This window comes from Nesoenas mayeri (assembly GCF_963082525.1).
Source record: "Nesoenas mayeri genome assembly, chromosome: Z".
NCBI lineage: Eukaryota > Metazoa > Chordata > Aves > Columbiformes > Columbidae > Nesoenas > Nesoenas mayeri.
Window position 1 is genome coordinate 69,374,485 of NC_137542.1, and position 24,232 is coordinate 69,398,716.

Consider the following 24,232-nt stretch of genomic DNA (forward strand, 5'->3'; position numbering starts at 1 on the left):
CTTGGGGGTGCTGGTGGATGAAAGATTGGACATGAGCCAGCAATGTGTGCTCACGGCGCAGAAGCCAATTGTATCTTGGGCTGCATCACAAGGAGCATGTCCAGCAGGTGGAGAGAGGTGATTCTACCCCTCTGCTCTGATGAGACCCCACCTGGAGTCCTGTGTCCAGCTCTGGAGCCCTCAGCACAGGACAGACATGGACCTGCTGGAGAGGGGCCAGAGGAGCCACGGAAATGATCCGAGGGCTGTAACAGCTCTGCTGTGAGGACAGGCTGAGAGAGCTGGGGTTGTTCAGCCTGGAGAAGAGAAGGCTCCAGGGAGACCTTATTGTGGCCGTTCAGTATGTAAAGGGGTTCTATAAGAAATATGGGGCCAGACTTTTTAGCAGGGCCTGTTGCGCTAGGACAAGGGCTGATGGTTTTAAACTAAAGGAGGGGAGATTCGGGTTAGACATGCGGAAGACATATTTTACAATGAGGGTGGTGAAACACTGGCCCAGGTTTTCCAGAGAGGTGGTGGATCCCAGGCCAGGCTGGACGGGGCCCTGAGCAACCTGATCTAGTTGCAGATGTCCCTGCTCATTGCAGGGGAGTTGGACTAGACGAGCTTTGAAGTTCTATTTCAACCCAAACTATTCTGTGATTCTGTGTTCAGATCTACACTGAAAAGGAGATGTACCAGTTGATAGCTTAGTCTTTAAAGAGTCCCTGTTTCTTTGGGGCTTGCCATGTATTAGTTAATCTGTATTGCCAGAGAACGGAAGAACCTTATGCCAGGCGTTTTATGAACATAGAAAGAGGGATGTTTACAATCTGAATAAAAGACAAGACTGAGAACTGGGAAAAAATCAAACATTGTCACCCAGTGTCACCAGCAATACTGTTTGTGTAATGACACTGTAACCATTGTCTTGCCTTTGTTTTGTTAGCAAAACCCCCAAATTTATAGGAGAACAACTATGTCATTTTCCAGCTTGGCTGAGAGTGAAATTTTTATGACCAGCTTCAGCTGATCTGGAGTTGTGCTGTTCCAGAATGGGATGTTCCCACCTGCTCGTTCTTGCTGGCACTGACGTGCCCGTGGCTGGGGAGTCAGCTGGATCAGCTTGCTGCTTTGTGTTTGGATGGGTTTTCCTGTAGGGTCAGTTTTCACCTAATGCAGAGATGTTATCCAGCTTACGTTGCGGCTACCTGAGGACTAGTAGCTGTCACAAGGGTGGTGAGACTGGGTGGGTGAGGAAGAATCACATGGATTCTCAAAGGTTGGCTTAAGCCAATTGCGAAGCTTAACCACAATCAATTCTCTCTTAGTGGCTCTGCTTTTAGCAAGGCAATGTGTTTGTCTTGGGTTTCTTTCAAACATTAGTGTGAATGACAAGATGTGCCTGTGATGTTTTGAGAGCGGTATATGAAGAGCTGGAGAGCAGTGCATATCGTCAGCCCTTCTTCCTGTGCGAAGAGTAAGCACTCTCATGCAAGTTTCAAATCTACATCCATCCTGCTTGTGTAATAAAAACGAGTAGTTCAGAGTAGCACCTTTTGCTTTTGTTCCAATTGATTTGTACAATCAGCTAAAAGATCAGGCTGCCTGTTCATCTGCTCTGTGTGCAGGGGTGGCAGCAGAGGACACCAGGGACTCTACATGCTGTCTTGAAATGGCATTTCGTAGGCCCGTGTTTTAATCTTACTGTATAAAGTCAATACTTTCCATTAAAAATGCGTGGAAAGGGGTCGTACATTTAATGAATTGATAACTTTGGTTATTTTTTTTTTTCCCCATAAGCTGTTGTCTCCAAAAGACAGATCAAGAAGTGGAAGTAGACATGACAGAAGAGCCTCCCAAACCATTCTGCTGTCAGTATTCTATGTAAGATAAGAGCAGATTTTTGCAGCTCAGGCTCTGGTCCTCAGATACTCGATTCCCACAGCATTTACTTTTGGCAAGTTGATTAATTAAGTTTCCTAGTCAATGAAGTGAAGCAGGTTTTTTTATTAATTAGATCATAAGCAGTTTTAAAAGGGGACAGCCACATAGAAATTGTATGGGAGCCATTTGCGAAGATTACTTCTCACCACTTCTGCAAACCAAAATAAAAATAAGCATACAGCAAGTAATCTCACGGGGTGTGAAAAGTAGGGCCAGATCATAATAATTCACGGCTATGACAACTATAGTACCCAGCCATGGCTGTTTGCCTTGGTCTTCGAGAGATAGCACTGTTGTATGCAGTACCTCTGAACTGCTTTAAAAATGAAAGAGTGAAGATGAATTTCTTGCTGTCATGTCATCCAGCCCATTTCCTTGTTAGTACAAGGTTGTCCTGCAGAGAACGTGACAGCTGAGTTTTTCACAGATGAAGTGTGGTCCTCGGCCTTCTGGCAGGTGGCCCAAGCAATCCTGGCTTACTAAATTTGGCATGTTGAGTTATTTGGCACGCTAATGGCTAACATACTAGCAGGAAGAACTAAATTATGTGTAAAGTTTAAAAACAAGGGACAAATATGCACAGTTCACTGTCTGGAGGTTAGTGGGGGTTTACTGCATCCAGGAGAAGTTTTTGTGGATGATTTTTAGCTGCTATATGATGAGTAGCTGGGAAAGAAGTTCTATTCCTGCTTGAGATAAAGGAAAAAAAAAGTATAGTTCAGCTATGGGGGCTTGGGAAAGAGTCTTAGAGGCCAGGCTGCTTTGGAGTTATTTGCAGATGTATTGAAGGTACCAGTTTGGTTTGAAGAAGTAGGCCAATTTCTGGTTTTTTTTCTTTGAATTCATGATTTTGTACTGTGGTTTTGTCTCTGTTAAAAGCAGTCGGACATTTTGTACTTCATTTACTGTAGTGTCTTTAAAACTCTTAAAGCAGTATTTAAATTTTCTGCATTCTTAGCTGGGTGCCTATCTTGCTTCTTAACATTTCTCCCTTTTTCAGCTTTAGAAGTGTCTAACTACTGTTTGGCTTCTCTTGGCTTCTGTTCTCTGTATTTACAGGGAAAATGTCTTGGCAATCAGTGGTGCAGTGTGAGCATCTGGCTTCCTGCCCTGCCCCAGGTGATGCAAGAGTCCTAGCATACGCAGACAGTGCTTGCTTATTTTATTCTAGGGTAGTGGTGGTTGTTTTTAAACTACCCACAGTGCGCCAAGTTCCTTACCAAGCAAGGGGAGAAGTTGCTGCTTAAAACTGTACATCTGAAACTACAAATCCTGTCCCTTAACCGAGTGAATTTTCTTGCCCAAAGGGCAGTTGCTGTTCTGCTTGAGGTAATACTGTGCAACCAGAGGAGATGTGAGGAAGTGACAAAGCAATTGAAGGGCTAAGGGTAGATTAGAGTAGGGTACAGCAGGTGAAAGCGCTGCAAAAAAAACATCTTGTTGCTGCTTCTGAGAAAATCTTAGTTTTGAAACCTGTTATAGGAGAATGACGTTGAGGTTGAAGATCAAGGGCAGAAATGCGAGGGTCTGATGCTTCAGCACTGTGCGTGTCAAAGTTCTTTACCTTTTCAGCCCGCTTAGGTTAGAGCTTACCTAAAGGAATTTTGCATTAGAGTGATCTTTATTAACCTTGTATCAAACAGGGATGTATGATAGTGTTGTCAGACTGGAGAATGCGAAGGGTTTTTAATTTCAGTCCTCATACCTGTTGAGATGCTCTTTGAAGTCTGAGTCTCTTACAGCCGAAGCCCAATTTTCCTGAGTCTGTGGACATTCTGAGCTGTGGATGTGTTTTCCTAATTAGCGCTTCTGTTGCCAGCTTTAGGACTTGCAGATGACACATGCAGGCCTTAATCTTAGCTACTTAAATGCTGATTTTGTGTTTTGTTTGTTTGTTTCTCAGTAGTTGGAGGAGGATAGGGGAGGGAATCGTGTTTCTGCTGGAAGGAAGAAGGGAAAGGACAAGGGAGGATGAGAGGAGAGGGAATTACTGATACTGATCCTATAGTGCAGGTGTTAATTTTCAGGGATGCAGTTAGGGCAGAGGGACTGCTGTGCACATCATGCTCTTACCAGCTGTCTCAGACAGTGATAAATTTTGGGAGAAGTGAGGAGTGCCTTCCTCCTGCCCACCTGCACTTCAGCTGTTGCCTGACCCCACACCTGTGTGCAGAACAAAGAACTAAACAGGAGAATTTAGTCCCTGTGGGAACAGTCATCTGTGCAAGACTGCTGCCTGCCGAGGAAGAGCCATTGTGGGTTGAAGGTGATGCAGAATTGTAGACACAACACAAACATAATTCTAGACGCAACACAGAAATAGCAATGAACAAATTTCTGCTCTCTCTGTAGAGTGAGTTTACCATGCTGTGCCATAGTTAATCAGGTTTTGATTTGACATTAATATCTGCTAGTTCGGTACATCAAGAATAACATGCAGCTACACTTTCTTGGTCTGTGAGCAACTTGTAACTTCACCCTGAGAACCTGTAGCTTTCTCCTCCTCTAGGAATGTCTGACAAAGGATTTCAGAACAATTTATTTTAGGTGTGCATTTTTAAAATAACAATGGGTTTTCTTTTCTATTGCTATTGCCTTCTCCATCTTCAGTTTACTTCCAGAGGCTTTGTTTATAGAAGGGACAAACTTAGGGAGGGGCATGGAATGGAGTTTAATTACAATCCTAGGCTGTGATTCTGCATCACGTAGTGCCAAGTCAGCTTCAGATCCTCCATTTCCTTGTGTCACACCTGCCCCCTCACAAGCCTTGTCCCACCTTTTGTACCTACTTGACTGTTGGTGCAGCTGCCCCCTGGACACACAGGGAATGATCTGGCGCAAGAGCCTTTCAAATGAAAGTGCACTTTGGCAGACCATGTAAAACTTTGTTCTGGTTTAGGTTGTAATGCTACGGTTGCATATGTTTGATCTGGCGCATCTTTGTGTGTAATGTCTGTTTGAAGAGTTATAAGGCTTTATAACTGAGTTTTCTGCCAAGGGGACAGTGATATAGAGGTCCAACTTCCAGTCTTTATGCATGATGAGGTAGGTAGCTAGAGACCCTTTTAGATGTTTGCACTGACAGGACTATATTTAGTTATTATTCTTTGAGTATCGCCAGAAAAACAACTCCAATTATATAAATGTATGAAGTGTCAGTTTGCCAAAGCAAAAAATTCATGGTGAGGATGTTACCTGTGAGGCAAGAGACTTGTGCTGAGCCTCCTGGGACTTCCTGGCTGTTTTGAGTCTCTCTCACTGCTGTACAGGGAAACTGAAAACAATACTTCTTTAAATCATGGTATTGAACAGAGAAAGAGTTTTAGATTTAAAGGGTTTGTTAAATGGGGAACCTCCCATGACTAATTTCTCTCCTCTCTCTTCTGTTAGAGTGAAAACCAAATGGGATGATTGAAATAAAACCCACTAATTAAGTTAGTTTACTTGTTTTAAGAAGGCATTTATGCATTTTCAGCCATACTTGCAGCATTTGTGGATTCCAACTTGAAAAGAATGACAAATCAAAATACGGAGGATAATTTACCATCTTGTTTTTCTTATCAGTTTGATGATGACTTGCATCTCCTTTTTTTTTTTTCCTCAGTTGTTTGTAGTAGATGTCCAGACTGGTCAAATTACCAAGATTCCTATTCTGAAAGATCGTGAACCTGGCATGGTGAACCAGCAGGGATGTGGCATTCATGCCATCGAGCTCAACCCCTCGAGGACCCTCCTGGCCACAGGTGGCGACAACCCCAACAGCCTTGCGATTTATCGTCTGCCTACACTCGATCCTGTCTGTGTGGGAGATGTAAGTCAGAGTATTTGGGAAAAGTTTATTACTACCTTGAAGTGCCCAATGTCAGAGCAAGGCTAAGATTTGGGAGTCTTATAGTGGAGAGAGAATTTCTAAAAGCTTGAAAACATCCTTCCTTAGGTTGTATTTTTTGATGAAGTACCTGAAACAAGAGAGAGTACCTAAACATATGAGACAGTTCTCAGGGTTCTGAGTCAGATTTCTTCTTCCTCACCTACATTCAGGTCTACTTCAGGTTACTTTTAAGTACTGAAGATGTAACAAAATCCTAAATGTTGAAGTCTAATTGTGGTGGTGACCTCTGAAACTGGTTTGAATGAAGAAGCTCTTGTGAGGAACTGAAAATATGATACAAGTTCTTAAATTTTTCCCCTTCTCCAGTGCATCTTATGTATACATTATTCCAGAGGTGGAACTTGGCTTTAAGGGTTAGTTCTAACCCAGTGGTTTATGGCAGTTTGATACACTCTGGTACTGCTTATATTTCTGAAGTATCATGAGGCCTTTTCAAAATAGCCAGTCTTAAAAAGAAAAGGATTACATTAGCATAGTGGTGTCCCATAAGCACTTCTCTCTCATTTCTCCTTTTTGATCAGGACTTCACATAGATGTTAACTAGAACAGCAGAGGTCAGGTCAGAGTTTCTGCAGCAGCAAATAACCAGCTGCAGAAAGGCACTACTCTGAGTATTTGTATGGCTTGCTGTTCATTTGTGTACTGCTGTGACTCTGCAGCTTTTCATACAGAACTAGAGCTTTATAGCATTTTTCCCTATAGGTTTCTCACCTGCTAAAGAAAAGATTCTTGAAGTAATGGTCTTGAAAAATTAATCTGTAGGTCATATATTGTAAACACAAGACTTTGGTTACTACTAATAGTAGGGATGTGCATTTGGGGAAATAAGTAGCTACTTTACAGAAGGAATGTTGCTTTCAAAATAGAAAATCTAAGTCCTTAGAATTGCTTTCTGTTTGTCCTTGGTCAGAGACCTGTTTTTTCATCACTTAATTGCTCTCTATTCATTATACAACTCAAAATTTTTGAAAAGTTAAAATTAGTATTAGATACTTAAACTTCTCCAGCTCGATACTGGAATCTTATCTGCATGTTTTTAATGCAGGTCTGTCCTCTGAGTTTGTACTAAAAAAATCATAGTGAAGAATACTTATCTGCTTTGGGACCACTCTAGAGTATAATGACACAGAAAACTGTCTTTTTTTCTTTTAGGATGGACATAAGGACTGGATATTTTCAATTGCATGGATCAGTGATACTATGGCTGTTTCTGGTAAAATAATTTATTTCTCTGTATTTTTTTTTCCCCTCTTCAGAAATTTAAACTGATGTACCATACTTGACAGGTCTTAGGGAAAACCCTTTATCAGGACATTTGAAACTACTTGGAACTACTTTGACTATTTGAACCCTTCTTGGTCTTAATACAGTGCTTCACTTTGTTTTATTTTTATGTTCCTGGTCTAGATTTTATTTTTCTAGTATCACAGGGAATTTTACTCTTTCCTATAGGTGTTGCCATGAGAGGGTGTCTGAACACAAAGAGTAACAGGAAAGGTTTCCACACTAGAATAATAATTTCAAGAGGGGTGTTGGTTATCAGATGGTAACTTTGGAATAGAGCAAAACAATATCAGTTCTCTGAAATCCTATGACGGCTAATTAACGAATACTCTGTTTTGTCAAGCTGTTAGTACACTTGTGTGTGGATATGCACTATGGCAGTAAATACAGAAGGCTGTAATAGAAAAGGTCAGTTCTTGACTTTTTAGTAACTAGTTGAACAATCAGTTAACTTCATAAAGTATCACTTACTTAGGTGAAGGCAGCAATACGAATATGCTCTTGCATTCGTTTAGTAGTTTACTGTCTGTGCAGACAGAGTGTAGTATTCTGTACAAGGAGGCATCCAACTGCAGGTGACAGAAGGTTGTAAGAGTCTCATATAAAACTCAAATACTTGAATTGTTAGTTCAGTAAGATTTTTATTTTCAGAAAATAAAAAGCTAATCCAGGAATTTTATTTTCAATTTAATATCAAAATTGATTCTTCCAAGTCTCCAACCCAAATATCTGCATTGAAAACCACTGTCAGCTGGTAAGCTTGAACAGCAGAGGGATTACAGATGTCCAAGGGAAAGATAAGGACCCAGTGGAATAGAGAGGCACAGAATGTGAGACTGAACTGTTTTGCTCTCGATGTTTTATCCTTGCTCAAGGGTGGAGGTGTGAGTAGAAGACTGCTGTGCTCTCTGTTGTATGGTGCTTACAGCAGCATATAGGTTCTGGTCTCCAGACCTGAGACATCAGGGAAGACTCATTGAAAGCAATTTGCAAGACTTATTGCTAAACTGAGTTCTTCAGAACTTCACTGGTGACCCTAATCAGGAGAAAACAAAGACAACTAATTTCTGATATTGATTAATCTTACAGATTGCAATTACATCTGTATCTGAAATTGCGGAGCAGAAATATTTGATCTCCAAACATGGAGGATATAGCAAATATCTTTGCCTGAAATAAGAAACTAAATGCATTTTTGGTGACTTTCTTGGGGCAAGCTAAATGCCACAGAAAGGAGAAGGGGCATTTGGTCGCATGGCAGATCACACCAGTTGTGTAGTCTGAGGTTTGGCAGTGTACTTTCTCACTGCCGTCAGAACTGTTGAGCGGAGTACAAAGAGAACCAGAGACTCGATTATTCCTTTTGCTTGTGTTAACTTCAACAAGAACAAGGCCTGTAGAACCTTCAGCAGTGTATTTCGGTATTCCCAAAGTATAAAATTAAACTCTTGACTAAACTGCCAGAGCTCAAGGAGAATGCATCATTCCACTCAGTTGTATTGGCTGGAGAAAAAGCTTTCCATGGCAAAAGCTTCAGATGGCATGAATAATAATTGCGAGGATGGCATGAGCCTAGGCAACAAATTATATTCTCCTTGGCTTCAGGGCTATCCAGTTGAACAACATATGTTGACTTTTTCCCCTGCCAGGGCTATTAAAAGGGACAGCTTCCTCCTAAACTATGTCAAGATGTTTTAGAAATTCTACTGCTGAGTATTCAGCCTCCATAACAAACAAGATTAGGTGCCATTAAAAACCACCAGCTCGTAAATTGAATGGCAGGATGTTGCATCACGTGCTGCCTGTTGCTGTGCAAGTGCCTTTATGAAGCTCCTGTTGTATCTGGCTGTAGTAGGGGATAGTGACAAATGACCGAATCAATCTGTGAGGGGACAAAGCCATCTCTGCTGTGCTGGACCACCTGTATTGCAACAAGATATTTTCCTCAGCTCTCTGCCTTTGTAGCTTATTCCCTTTGATGTACAAAAGCCTGTAAATGTAATAGTCTGATGTAGGTATCTTGTTTTTTTCCAGCATCTTCAATACATGAAATATTTCTTATGCATTCCCTGTGAGAGGAGGAGGGATGTGTTTTTCACATTGTGTAGGGAAGAAACTGAAGTACATGTGAAATCTGTCAGAGCTGACTTAGATGGAAGCAAGTTGCCTAAACACCAGAAGGGATGGGAATAGGGCCTTGGATCAACCTGTGTTGGTCTGCAGACCAAAGACATTTAACTTTTTCATCCAGTATTGTTAGTCTCATTGACTCATATTTTTGATTAATATCTTCAGATTGAGTAGAAAACTGAGCTCTTGGTTGTTCAGCCCCAGTTCCTGTATTATGTTCTTTAAACAAAAGGTTGCATGGGCTTAAGAAAAATAGTTTTAAAATAGATCTGACAGAAATTGGCACAAACTGTGGTTCGAAATAGTTGTTTCTGTTCACAAATGTGTGTGTACATATCCATAAGCATACTGGCAGAAATCAAATGAACTCCAATTGGCATAAACTCAGCTGAGTTTTCTTGGAGGTTTTTATGTTGGCTTAACAGACTGTCAGTCTCAGCCTTGGTAAGCCAGGCTGAATGTAGGCTTTTCAGTCACTTCTGAGTTAACATGTGAATCTCTAATGGTGATTGTTGTACAGGATTGTGGTTTTTGATGCATCCCAATCAGTTTGAAAACAGATGAGGTCATCTAGCTGCTTAGAAACTGTGTAGACAAACCAGTCGACAGTGAGTTCGCAATGTTAAGAACTTTACAGCTCAGTAAAATCATGTTTTAATAACAATTAATATACAGGCACCACCAATGTGTTCAGATAGATTAAATTAATAGTATCCTTTATTTCTTTCAGACCTTGTTGTTTATTACTTTTTTTTAAAAAGGGGATTTATGTATATGTGAAATGGGCTATTAATTTATGGACTGTTTATTCAGGTTCCCGGGATGGTTCGATGGGTCTCTGGGAAGTTACAGAGGATGTATTGTCCAAAAGCGACGCCAGGCATAATCTCTCTCAAGTTCCTGTCTATGCCCACATAACACACAGGGCTCTGAAGGACATCCCCAAGGAGAACACCAATCCAGACAACTGCAAAGTCCGAGCATTGGCTTTCAACAACAAGAACAAGGTGAATAAGATAAGCAAGACAGTTGACAAGTCCTAAAACTGTGCATGTTATTAGAAGAGGAAAGAAGTAATACAAGTCAAATATACTGCAGAAGAAACTTAATATTTTTTCCCTGATCCTTTTTCATCTTTCCTATATGAGATGGTTGTCTTTATCTGCTATGTTTGCTTCTTCACTAAGTGAATGGAGAAGTCCAGTAGGAAAAAAAAAGTCATGTTTTCAGAAGGAAATGTTTCCCTGTGAGTTTGATTTTAGACTTGTATCCTAAGGCAGAGGTGACAGGGGGTGTTTACAAGAAGCACATAAAGCACCAAAATGCCTCTAGCAGCTTGAATCCCACTCTTGCTGCTCTTGCTGCTTTCCTTATCCTTTCACGATGACCAGCCAACATTCAGGCAGTTCTGTTTCGATGGCCGAGTGGTTACTGGATTGCTCAGCAAGCAAAGTGACTGACACGGGGGAGCAGGCACCAGAGCTTGCTTTGGTGTTACTGTGTCGGCGTTTGACAAACAGTAAATGTTAAACCTCTGCGTGCTGATCTCTTGTTATTACTAGTGGGAGCAGCAGTTCATCCTCCGCTACATTTCTTTCTGCCCTCAAAGAACACAGAGGGTCTGAAGCGATGGTGGGTGTGCTCTCAGAAGCACAGTGGTCCTCTGGGTTTTGTTTTTCACTATAGTTGTTAATTACTCCTCTGTGTTGGAGACTTTTCAGTAGGGTAGTGCCTGGGAAGAAATGTTTGCTTCAGGGTCAGAATCAGTGTGGCAGCTGCTGAAGAAAATTGCCAGCTCTAGCTTGTACTGTCTAATAGTTCATTATTTGATTATCTAACAGGATCTAAACCTTTGAAAGTAATTTTTAATTATTTGTTGTTTTATTAATTCTTACTCCACCTGGCACCCTTGTGCTCTATTGCATTCTATCAAGATCAGTATAAAACTAAAATTTATATTGGTAAGCATGCACAGGATTATGGATGAGTTCAATCCAGAGGATGCAGCCTGCATAGTAGAGAATGTGAGTTTGAGTTTGTAAGGACGTCTGTGATACTGAAACTAAGTCTCTTGTTTGGTTGGTTTATAACAGGAGCTGGGAGCTGTGTCCCTAGATGGGTATTTTCATCTTTGGAAAGCAGAGCACACACTATCAAAGGTATTTTTCTGTTTGTTGGTGCCAAGTTTCAAAAGTTACCTAGCAGTTAAGGCTGTTCACTATTCTTAATCTCCTTTAATTGCTTGAAGAAAGAGCAGTGATAGTTGTAGAAGACTTAAAAGCTTTATGTAAAATGAAACGTCCTACAAATTAAAACTTGAGGAGAGAAACTCACCCCTCCCCTTATATTGCAGGGTGGGAATGCTCTCAACTTCCTGCAGTTCTGGGTTAGCTGAAGTGAACCATTGCATAGAGTGCGATGGATACTTGATCAACAGTGTTCATAAAGGAAGTTGCACTTATTTAAGTGTAATTGCAGATCAAACCTAGACATATCTTTGCTAGTGTATGAGGTAAGATTTTTTCAGCTGAGAGCTGATGTCTGTGTACAGCTGCTGAAGAATAACAGCAGCTTAGAAAGATGTAAAACAATTCACCAAACTGCCCGTTTTCTTTGCCATAATACTTGGCTTCAGCCTTTATCATCTCAGTTTGGTTCAGATAAGGCATCCCATCTCCTTCAGGTTATTTCCTCTGTGCCAGGTTGTTGCTTTTCTCTAAAAGTTCTGGTTTATTTTTCAGCTGTTTCAGGTTTTGTTTTTTTTTTTACACTGCAACTTCCTTGAACATAACTTACAGAATTGTTCTATTAATATCTTGCTCATTTCTCATAACGGGTTGATTGTTATTTTCTTCTGTTTCCAGTTGCTTTCCACAAAGTTGCCATACTGCAGGGAGAACGTGTGCTTGGCATATGGTCAGGAGTGGTCAGTGTACGCAGTAGGATCACAGGCACACGTCTCCTTTCTGGATCCCAGGCAGCCTTCTCACAACGTGAAATCCGTCTGCTCCAAAGAACGAGGCAGTGGTAAGAAACTTGTCAAAGGGTTCTTCAATTGGTTTGCTTGCAGAGGTAGCTATTAAGACTGCAGTAAGATAGGCTTTTAATGAATAGGAAAGACATTTTGTGTGGTAGACAAAATCATTGGTAGTATATGTAGGTTTTGCTTTTATGACGGTATTCCTTGAGCAACCAGCAAACCAAACTCTGAAATAGAATAGGGAACATTACTGCTTTTACAATCAAGTAAGTTATACACCATCCAAATACTACTGAACTTTTAAAAATGAACTGAAGTTTACTGAACTTTTAACTTCTTTTAAATTTTAATTCACCTTAAAGAAAAACTGTCTGTTCTTGCCTTTTTCTCTGGAAATAGAAAAAAGCTTGTAGTCTGCTCTGTGCTGTTATATTGGGAGTCCATCCTGTCAGTGAATGCTTGTTCTGTAATTTTAAAGCCATGAGTGAGACTCTTAATTTTCAATGTATATTTATTTGATTTAAATATACAAAAGCTCCACTCTTTTTTTAGAAGGAGTTTGTAGGTTGAGTGCTGTTTTCCTTTCATGATGTAGATGCAGTGTGTCCAATTGAATCTTACACCAGGACCAAGTGTGAGGGTTTGCAGGGTACATGGTTCCATGAGCTTCTTCCTATACCCTTTATTTTCAAGCATGAGAAGGCACTGTGCTGTGTTGCCCATTTTAAACCATGTCAATCCCAGACTAATAAATTGCAGTCCTACTTAGCTTGGCTCTAGGCATCCATCTCTTCTTTGGGTAACTTATCAAAAGGGAATGCAAGTAGGCAAGGATTAGGAAAGTTTTATTTATGTGGTTACTGAAGTTTGAGTGGTATTATCTAGATAAATGTCAGGATGTGCTTCATTCAGATATGGGAGAAGTTTCTATAATATAAGAAAAGGTGCTTTAGCAGGTCATGGTGTCACCTTAACAACTTACCAGCAACAGCCCTTGTCCTGCCCCACTGTTGGTGAGGACTCTGTGGAGGTCCTGAAACTGTCACCTTTCAGTATTGTAGGGAAGTGTCCTGGGTTCTGCTGGGATGCAGTTAGTTTTCATAGGAAGGTGAGAGGAGGCACAGCCAGCACAGCTAAACCCAAACTAGCCAAAGGGATATTCTGTACCTTATGACATCACGCTCAGCATATAAAGTGGGGAAGGTGGCCAGGGGAGGGAATCACTGCTCAGAAGAGGGCTAGACATCAGTTTTCCAGGAGGTGAGTGACTGCATTGTGTATCACTCACTTTGTATTTTCTTTTATTGTCATTATTGTTACTGCTTATCTCTCCAACAAGCTGCAGCAGTACTTTCACTAAATCTGCTCCAGGAATTTTTACACTCACCCTTTGGCGCCTTGCACTCTCCCAAGGTCCCAGGTGAACCACCTGTTGCCAACAGGCTCTGAAGGTGGTGGCCATGGATCCCATCTGGGGTGCCAAACTCTTAGGTGAGTTCCTTTTCCCAAGGTTTCCTGCAACAAAGACTCAGGCATGGATTCCACAAGCTCTTCTAAAATAAATAATTGATTCATAAAGTACAGCATAGAGCAGCTTGAGCTTGGTGCTTCCCAAAGAGGCACCCTAAGCAGAAAAAAAGTTGAACAATTGTACCCCCCCAATCCAAGTCCCCACCTCTTGCATGTTACTCTGGATCAACTGCAAAATTGGAGTCTGAGGTCTCCCTGTTCTTCATTTTATCTCTTCATTTTTGTGAGTTGGGCCATCCATCAAAGCCCTGACTTCTAGTTGCTGTTTTGCACGTACAGCTGGAGAAAATAAGTTATTGGCAATAGCCAAAAAGAGTCTTCTGTTAGACACAGTTCTGTTCCTTATCTCCAGGGATGCAGCTCCCCTTATCTTCTAGCTTGGAGACTCTGAGGCCCTTTTTACTTAACAAAGCAGAAAGTTCAAAGGTTCACAGCTTGCAAAAGTTATGCTAGGCAAACCAATGCTGAGCAATTTCAATATGAGCAGTTTCTAAACAAATTCCCTAAGAAGCGGAATACCCAATAATTCAGTAAACTAAGGTAGTCTATTCTCTAACATTTTGCTGTCCTGTTAAACTTTTTTTTTTATCTCAACCCACGAGTTTTCCTTTTTTTCTTTCCCCAATTCTCACTATCCCACTGGGGCAGGAGGAGGAGGGAGTGGCAACGTGGTACTTAGTTGCTGGCTGGGGATAAACCACAACAGGCAGCAACACCAAGACACTGGATTGTGGTGCCAAGTCGGGGCTGAAATCTTCTGCCTTGAGTGTGTGATCGTCCCTGCTGGGGGATGATCAATGTGTAGGTGGCATCTCTGGGGCATCTCCACTTCATGTCTGGAGAAAGCCTGTGTTCAGTCCTGTTTCCTGTTCTGCACAGTTGGCAGATGCAGATCTTTTTTTGCCATCATCGTAGAGGCGCTTAATAACATTAATTCGGAAATACTGAGTTTTTCAATTTTCTGTTGATCTCGCTGGGATGTGGACTGAGGCAGCACCTCTAGAAAGTGGGCGGCTTATTGATTTGCAGACTAAAATCTGGGTTGATTTTAAGTGCTTTGAAGCGTTACCTGAATGTGCTTTCAGCTTCCAAATGTGGCAAGTCCACATTAACTTCAGGTCATTAGTGTTGTATACAAAACCAGCTGAGAGAAACATTCTTGCTTAGTAAGACTGGAACTGGGGCTGCTTTTCACCCTGTGTCACCCTGTCTGTTCTACCCGAGACAGTAGCTGATGCTTTTTAGTGCATCTTGTAAGTGTTGCTCTTCTTAGCAGCTGCACAGGGACATGCAGGCCATGGACTCCAGCCTTTGCTCTGCGTGAACATCTGCTTTCCTCTCAGCTGGTGCACAGTGCAACGTTGTGTGCCCATGACTTGCATCCCGAAGGCAGCAACGTTAATGTAGTGGACAGAGCTTGCACAGAATCTGCTTCCACTCCTTGTGTAGGACACGCTGCTGCATCTTTCCTTCTGGGATTTGTGGAGCCTCCTCGCCTCTCAGGAGTGAGTCTCAATTGCTGACCCAAGTGGTCCAGGTCCATGGGTGGCAGAGCGCTGGATATGTTGGAGAGTTTACTGTGATCAGTTGTAGGCACAGGTCATGCTGTTAGTTTGATGGGATTGATTAATCTGAGGTACTTCAGGCCCTTAGGAACCCATTGAAGTGCTGCCCTTGAAAGCTTGTTCTAAACGTCCTCTTAGTAGTGTGTACATCACGGATTGCTTCAGTTAATTTTTTTGATTAGAGAAAGATCCACAGCCATTCTGCATTTTACAGCTTTTTATTAATAAATTGCATTGAAAAGTATATGCCCCCTGCTTTCATACTCCATCACCCATTTCCGTTAAATAAGTGTTCTGCTGGGTTGCTTGTCAAGAGTACTTTTGGAGCAAAAACAAGAAGAGGTCCCCTCTTGTGCCTTCCTTCTCGTGACTGCTCTTGCTGATTGCAGAGAGCTTAAAGCTTTCTGCGTGTATTTGCCAAACCCAGGCCCTTGGTGGTGACGGAGATGTCTCCAGCTTGCTCAGATGCATTTGTAGTTGTCTGAGTTAAAGTGGAGATTCTTACACAGATCTGGTAAATCTGCTTCAGCAGGTGTGAGACTTGGGACAGTGTTTTCTCACCTGTTAATGCCTGCGGCCAAGGCATCACCTCGCATCTGGGGCACCACAATGTGGCCTTGCCTGTTCCAAGTGCGTGTCACAGGCACTGCTGGCTGTGGGTGTCACGTCAGGTTGTGGAGGCGGAAGGATAAGGTTGTGTTTCTGTACAGAGGGGACGTGGAAGCTCCCTGGGTGCATCCACACCTCTCTGATGTCGCTGTTGTGTTTCCTGCTGGGTGTTTTCTAGTATAAGCTTCGTGATGTTCAGTCCCACTTGGTACAGTGACAGCAGTTGGCATGTGGATGTAGCTGGCGTAACTCACTCTTTTCCCCTCCTGTTTGAATGCTTGTTTAGGCTGTAATTCAGTGGTACTTTGGAGATGGCTTTAAAAGCCTTAGAGTTTATAACCTGGTGTCATGTTGTGCAGGAAGGAAAAGCTTAGATGTGGTGGGGTTTAAGCTCAGTAGAAGAGTTGTGTGCAGTGAAGTGCTTACACAGAACAAACCTTTTGCACAACAAATAGAGATGAGATGACAGGGCATCATACAAATTGTGAGTTCCTACATGCAGAATCTCCTCAAGACTATTTTTAATGGATCGTTGTTTAGCTGAGGCTTTAGATTTACATTTTGTGGAAACAAAATATATTCCTATTACCCAATTTAATGGCGTAACTGAATTGTGCTAGAATGTTTTGTTTGGACTGGAAACTTGGAGCTTCTCCCATGTGCTGGTCTCACATGGTATTGCTTAGGTTGTAGGATTCCTAGTTTGTTTTCATTGCTAGGTGAAGTGTGGAAAGTGCCAGCTACGAAGAATGTGTTCTTGTGTGGTGACATTTGAGTGCGGATAGATTGAAAATTATTTAAGAGCCTGATCTATCTTAGCAGCAAAATGCTGAGTGATTATTATGGTTATATTTTCTTAGAGCTCACTTCTTGATCAGCAAAATGCATTTCATGGCAGCTGGGACAGTAACTTTTTCTCACGTGGTCACTTATCGCAGTTTGGCGGGTAGCTGGATAAGGGGTGCGCTCATGGAGGGAACCAATGTGACGTTCTTTGCTGCCGTGTACTCACTCATGGTGCGTTCACATAGAGGCTTGTGAAGGACAGAACAAAGCTGCTCTTGATCCTAAATGGCTTATGATCTTTGCTTACCTGGCAGAGCTGAGGCCTGCTGAGAATGGAGCTTCTTACTGTGCACCATCAGTGTAGCTGGTGGCCTCAGAGGAGCGGGAAGTACCGTATGTAATTGAAGCTGCTGTTTCAGTAGTACTCATGGGATTTATCTGCATTGCTGCGCAGCAGTGGGGAAACTTATGTGTTGTGGAGAATACCAGTAGGTAGTTCCTCTTAAAGAAAATTTTAGACATCAAGCAGCATCACGGCAGAGCCAAAGCATCCATCTTCCTCACTACATTGTGTGTCCCTTCTCTGTTTGACAGGTATTCGGTCGGTGAGCTTCTACGAGCACATCATCACAGTGGGGACGGGGCAAGGTTCCTTGTTGTTTTACGACATCAGAGCCCAGAGGTTCCTGGATGAAAAGCCGCCACGTGCCTGCTGTGGGCAGAAGCAGAAGTTAGGAGGAAGTGAAATACTGAAGCTGACTACTGGGAAGGGCTGGCTGGTGAGTAGCTCGTAGCTGTAGGAGCCTCTTCACACAGGAGTGCCATAGGGCTCGAACCCATTCGTTTTGTGGTAATGGGAGCTATAGTTTGAGGTGTATCCTAGTAAGAACAGTGATCATGTAGCCAATAACTGTAATGAAAAGCAAGAAGTGCTGCGGAATTGCTTTCTGCAAAAGCTTTATGAAAGGGTATTGAATGGTTGGTTGCTTGAGTGTAAGGCATACTGACTGTTGTTCTTATGCACTGATTGATAAGTGAACTAGATTTTATATCTTCATATTTTGTACATGTAATCTAACTAATAGTTTCCAGAACCTCAAACACAAAATACATAGTCTTCCTTTAAAACTGTGCTACTCTGACATGGTGCTCAAAGTAAGATTTAATTTAATTGTGAACTGTTTTAGAAACTGTGGCTTCCTGAGCTAATGCCAGGACAAGCACTGGAGTTCAATTTCCTGTGTGTTACCATAAGACAGTTAATGGCTTTGTCTGACTTTCCTACATTATGTTTTATATCGTGATGTAACTTGAAAAACTAATGAAACTTGACATCTTTCCCCCTCCCATGTTTGGCCCAAATGTCCTCAGAAAAAGCTTTAGGACAATGCTGGTATCTTCAGGTTGATCTGTCTGAAGCTTCAGGGAGCATTAGCAGAAAAGATCCCTTTTTTAGGCTCTGGAAGTTACCTTCTGCTGTTGTGAAACAAGGTTTTGGGTTTGTTTGGCAGCAGTAACAATTTCAACTTTGCTTTAACAGAATCATGATGAAACCTGGAGGAATTATTTTTCTGACATAAATTTCTTCCCGAATGCTGTTTACACCCACTGCTACGACTCGTCTGGAACAAAACTCTTCGTGGCAGGAGGACCCCTTCCATCAGGACTTCATGGGAATTATGCTGGTCTCTGGAGCTAATGATAACTCTTTATAAATGGTGATCTCTGCACAGATTTCCACTTTTCTTTTTCCTTTTTTTGTAACAGCAAAATTGTGTAATGCCATTGATTTCTGATTTAAATGCAAGGGTTTTTTTGGCAGTTTTCTGTTGGTCTCCAACATTTTTGTACATCTTTTTGAACCAGTTTTTTGCTTTAACCTCCTTGATCCTCTATATGAAGGGTTTTTGAAATACCTTTTTATTGTACTTACTCCAAATGACTCTTCCCCCACATTTAGGCTATTTTGGCCATGTGCCCCCTCCCCTACTTTGCTGTGAGGTGGGATTCCTTTCTTATAGAGTAGTTGCTCCTGGGCTTTCTGTGAAAGCCATGGGGCTGTGTGTGTGCAGGTACTTTGTGTCAGTTACATTGCCTGGAGTGAGGACTACTTGTAATTAAAAAATATTAAAAATATTTATAAGAGATAAACTACTACTTTATCTGCAGAGCCTGGCCCTGGCCTGGGTTGATGTTATTTTTTAAAAGTACAAGTCTAATGACACAGTTTATACATAGATTAATATGGTAATTTTAAGCTGCACTCATTGGAGCCCAGGGGTTGATTCCCCAGGGGTATTGCCCATCAAGCCCAAACTGCAGCAGTGCGGGATGTGTCTGAAGTGCATTTGTATTTGAACTGTAGTTTTCAGCAATGCCAGGACCTAAATATGTCTTCTGTTCCTTCTCTGCCTGTCCCAGGTGTCAGCTTGCACAACTGGACTTTGCATAGGCTGTTTTGCAGGATGGCTGTTGCAGGGTGACATTGCATTTGAGGCCTGCAGGGGTGCTGAGAGGAAATAGGGGTTAGGGACATGAGCATGCTTGTCATTCACAAGAAAATAATCTGTTTTCCAGATGAGCCAAGGTTCCTGTGTATGCTGCTGCGGTAGCTCGCGGGTTCTTCATAAACTGCCTAAAACCCAGGACCTTCTTTGTGCCAGGCTAAAATGCGGGACTCCAGGGTGCCTTCTGGCACGCACCAAAATCTGGGCTTGTTACTGCCGCCTCTGTCCTCTGCTGGGATTGATGCCTTTCCCTGCTCCTGTCACCTGTGGAGCAGCACATGCCTGCACCTCACTGCTTTGGTGCCACACGGGCAGTTGGCCAAAGCTGAGGAGAAGGACGAGGCTGGGACATGCTCTGTTCTGGGGTCTGTGCTGGAGATCACCAGCACTGCGGAGGAGCTCTGGTCCCGCACACAGTTCCTGCTCTGCGTGTGTCCCTGCAGCCCCTCTCATCCAGGACTCAGTACGTTCATCAGTAACACCGAGCAGTGAGGCTCAGGCTTGAGTTCCAGTTGGTAGCGGAGACTTGGATGGAAATCCTGCAAGGAATGCAGCTCCCTCTGCTAGTTATAAACCATGGGTTAGCAAAGGAGCTCCAAAATCTTAGAGTTGTTAATTGTTTTTTAAAGATGTTGTAATGGTGCCCGTGTTGTTCTGTGGTGGCAACATACTGCTTTGGTCATTCTAGGGGTTTTGAGACATAAAGGGTATAAAGAAAAACACTAGGCGAAGTATGGCAGGCTGTGTATTTCTAGGATGACTCCTGCAGCCACTGCGTAAGATCACCCTGTCACAGGGAACATGTTCAGCTTAGTTCTTTTTAATTCAGGCTTGGTTTGAGGTGCTGCTTCTTTTTTTAAAGAAACTAGACACTTGAGTCTACTCGTGTATCCTCCAATTCTGCTGAAACAACAGTTGCTAGTTAGACACTTAGCATCACCAGTGCCAAAGGAGGGCTCCTCGTCTGGAAATCCTAGCCCTGATGTTGAGCTATTAATTGAAGCATATTCCATGTCTGGGTGAGGGGGCAGGAAAGGTATTTTTATGGACTGAGCTTCAGCCTCCAAACACAGAGGCTGATTTTTCTGCAGCCTGTAGGTTACTGAAGATGTCACCTTGTCACCCCTGGGAAGGGTGTCCCACTCCTGATTCTTGTCTCCTGGAGCACCACGGCGTGTGGCCCTAAAGCCTGGTAGTGTGAGCCCCCTCTTCTTCCCTTATTTTCTGTATAGGAAGCTTTAGAGAGCTTTCAGAAAAATCTGGGAAATGATGTAAAATGCCTCAAGCCTCATGTGCTTCCATCAGTTCTGCTTTCAGGGTGCCCTTTTGCAGAGACAGTTTCTCTTGGGGAGGGCGCCATCCTTGTTGCTGTATGAAAAGCCCTGCAAAAAAATGGGAACAAACTAGATAGCGCTGCAAGCACGCAAATTCAGCCAGAGAGAGTTTAATTTCTAGCTTATTCCAGTGGTTTTAAATACTTGTAGGGATACAGATGTTAAGTTTCAGAATATTTTGTGGTTGGTCATACGTCAGTTTGGTCCAGTCAGTGTTAGAAATTGAGGCAGAGAAAGGTCACGATATTCCAACTGTCCAAATATAAGTGATAGGAGAAATAAGAGGAGAAGCTGTGTTTTCTGACTTGACTTTGTTGCCCTGCTGGGGTAGACACCAGAATTGAAATCCAGGATCAGGGTGAGAAAGGCAGGGGTAGGAATGACTGTGCAGCAGGGAATCTCTGGGCTGTAGGGGTGAACTGGGTGCACCCCATTGTTCAAATAAGAGATACAACCCCATTGTGGATGGAATTCGGTCTGGTGACTACACTTCTGTAGCTTGAACAGCTCGGTGTGCTCTGCTGAGACCCGGTGGCAGGGATGTTTTCAGACCATTTTATCTTTTCCCATGTTTCTTGATTTCTCTCCCTTGCTCTTTCCTGCCCTCCTGAATGTTCTGTTTGGGTTTATCCCCTCCACCCCAAATCATCCCAGTCTTTACTGCAGCACTATTGTACTTGGAGAGGTGACCTCTGTCAAGCAGAAATGGGCTGTCTGGCATTTTGTCAAGCCATGCTTGAGACCTTCAATTTGCTTTATTTTAAAACTGGGTAGACCTTAGAGACTGGCTCAGGCTGTGGAACTGGGCAGTTGTCCTTGCACATATTTGACTGATAGGGGATTACACAGTAACAGTCTGTTCCTGGGGACAACAGACTCTGTTTTGTCTCACCTTGGGCACTTGAAGGGGAGAAAAGAACTTCAGTCATAACAGACCTTGAGGCTTTTCTTGCTGTTATTGACATTTCAGGTTTGTGGGATCTTTTGGTGAGTGTAGGAAGCAGTTAATGTTACTGCTCAGCTCTTTTCAGTAGACTGCCATGTTAATTTGGGTATCTTTAGTTATTACATTTTCTGTATTCGTAATCAAACTAGTGACTTAATTATGGGTTTGGTAATACACAGCTTGTTAATTACTGGGTAGCAGCCCCTCAGTAACAACTGGGTATTATGTGATGGACATTGCTAAGGAAGCAGAAGCTTCTTTGCAGTGTTAGCTTGAGTACAGCAATGAGGGTGGTGCTCACCCTCTTCACCAAACACCTTATTCCTGGTAATTCCTCCAGTTTTCTCCCTTGTACAGTCAAGTCAGACAGTGAGAATCGCTGGTGCACTCCTCGTGTTGTAAACTGAGTCCACTTGTTTGGTTCCCTCCTCAGTGCTGCTGGTGTTAGTCCAGGGTGAGTAAATTACCAAAGAATAGTTAATAGGTGTTTGTTCCTAGTCTCAGTTGTTAATTTTCCACATAGATTAGTTTTTGAGATGAATTGCAAGAGTCCCCAGTGATCTTACTGGACTTAGTCTGTCCACAAAGGTTATGTTCATGTTGTGGGTGACTCTTGTGACTCCCTTTATTGAGGGGGACTCCTGAACTTTGTTATGGGGATATATTTGCTGCCTCCATTTCAAGTCCTTGGCAGCTTTTTGTATCTTAAGGATTAAGATACTTATGTATCACTTGTTCTTCTCCAGAATTTCATCTTCTTCCTTCAGCTGAGCACTTGCTTTGTATGTATTTTGCAGCTGCAGAGTTAACAGATTAAAGTTATGATCCAGCTATGCTGAGCGGTGGTTTGGTGTCTTAATTTCTGCCCCTCAGCTGAGAGGCGCTTACTGACATGTGAACTGATGTCCCTCACCTGGTGCAGGTGGGAAATAAAGCAGGCTTGCCTAGACCCTTCACGGAGGTCACCTGTTTTGTTTGTTTGCAAGAAACCAAGAGCAGACGGGCTGTGAATTACTGCATCTGGGCAAAGCAGCAGCATCTTTCAAGCAGCCAGGTGGGAGCTCTGAGATCTGTTTGTGGTGGTCTGATACCCGTATTTTCCATAAACCCACGTTTCCAAGGTGTCTGAGAGGTTCATAATTAGCTTCTGTCTCAGTTGCTGCTGTGACTAACAGCAGCAGTCTGCGCTGGGGTGCGGCTCGTTCCCGGAGCGCTGTTGCAGAGCTGCATGTGATGCAGGCAGCACTGATTCTGTCACCAGCCCATGCTGGCCCTGGGCTCCCACACTGGCCAGGCACATGCTCTCCAGCTTAAAGCCAAGCGAAAATCCCCGTACGCACCACCGGCCACGCCACAGCCACAGCCCACGGTGCGACCTCAACTCAAAATGCATTTCTGAGTGTTGCGGTGCCTTCAGTAACTTATTTTAAAGTCTCTGAAGCACAGACAGCAGGAGTTTGTCCAGGTTGCAGACAAGGGGGAGTGGAAAGAAGACAGCACATCTTGTCTGAATGAATCTCTCCCTTGCCTCTGCAAGCCGGCACTTTGGGGTGCGGTGAGGGTGGGCAGGGGGGAACAAGAGAAAAGGTGAAAGCCCAACGGTGTTTGGTATTGCTCTCAGGACTCCTGAGGAGTTTAAAAACATAGAGGGGAGAGCTCCTGATTGCTCAGGAGGTACTTGTGAAAGGGCTTAATCAGAAACATTTTCAGAGAGATCAAGTAGATATCCCTGTCATTCTTGTTTCTCCACGCTAATTTTCAAGGATTTAAATTAGGAAGTACCTTTTTGCTTGCGATGCTGCATTTCTTCATCGTAACCATGTGGTATTTGACTAATCAAAAGAACGCTGTTGACAGAAAGGAATCTTCGCAGCTAAAAATTGGGTGCCGTTTTCTAACAGCCTTTCCCTCCAGCGCCCTGGTGGGAGCTGGACGCTCTGAGAAGTGCACGCAGATCTAACACAGGGTGCCAGGGCTGAGAAAAACATGGGCTGCCTCACCGTTTCTGTACACAAAAAACCACCAAGTAAAACACTTGATTGTGTACAAATTCTGGTCATTAGAGTGAAACCGAGAGGGTATGTAAAAACCTTGCAACATAATGTGATATCTCTATAGTCCTAGATTTTAATTCTTTGGCCTAAGAACAAAAATCTAGGAGTCAATACATTGTTTTCTTAGGAACTGCTTTTCTAGATGCCCTTATTAAAAGGGAAAATTCAGGTGCTGAATCTTAAAATCTCATTAAACTTGTACTTTTTATTTGCCCATTCGCCTGGTCTCCTTTCGTTTTCAAGGCCTCCCACAGTCTCAGGGTATATAAATCACTATGACTCATCCAAATAATACTGAAACGGACCAACCAGAGGTTAATGTGCCTTCCTGTTCTGGTACCTTGATCTTTGTAAAGTTATCTCAAACTCATCACTGTCTTAGGGCTGGGTACATCCATTGTCTTTTTCTAAGATGTACATGTTGAAGTTGCAACAGGTTTGTACCATTACTTGTGACCTGTTCCATTGGTTTTAGGATGTGGTGTAGACACAAATCAATGCACTGGTTTGTCTTGGGATCAGTCTTACCTGTGACATTTATCAGTGCTCACCTGTATCTTAATGTGTACACAAATGCTGGATCTTCCCCATTGCCTATGATGTACTTGTATATGATGCACAAACTACACAAGTTGTTTTAAAATGTGCAGTGATCGCAACTTGTTACCTGAGGGTAGGATGTCCTACAG

The 24,232-nt window shown here is 42.7% G+C and overlaps 1 protein-coding gene across 1 annotated transcript in view; it reads left to right on the forward strand.

The window, feature by feature from the left end:
* DCAF12 (DDB1 and CUL4 associated factor 12) overlaps nucleotides 1-22,932 on the forward strand; it is a 29,307-nt gene extending 6,375 nt beyond the window's left edge. The window contains exons 3-9 of the mRNA XM_080363027.1: nucleotides 5,531-5,737; nucleotides 6,971-7,031; nucleotides 10,046-10,239; nucleotides 11,326-11,391; nucleotides 12,097-12,259; nucleotides 17,297-17,481; nucleotides 18,243-22,932. Coding sequence (XP_080219153.1) covers nucleotides 5,531-5,737; nucleotides 6,971-7,031; nucleotides 10,046-10,239; nucleotides 11,326-11,391; nucleotides 12,097-12,259; nucleotides 17,297-17,481; nucleotides 18,243-18,401 — 1,035 coding nt within the window. The 3' untranslated portion in view covers nucleotides 18,402-22,932. The remainder of the gene's footprint in view (nucleotides 1-5,530; nucleotides 5,738-6,970; nucleotides 7,032-10,045; nucleotides 10,240-11,325; nucleotides 11,392-12,096; nucleotides 12,260-17,296; nucleotides 17,482-18,242) is intronic.
* The last annotated feature ends 1,300 nt before the right edge of the window (nucleotides 22,933-24,232 follow it).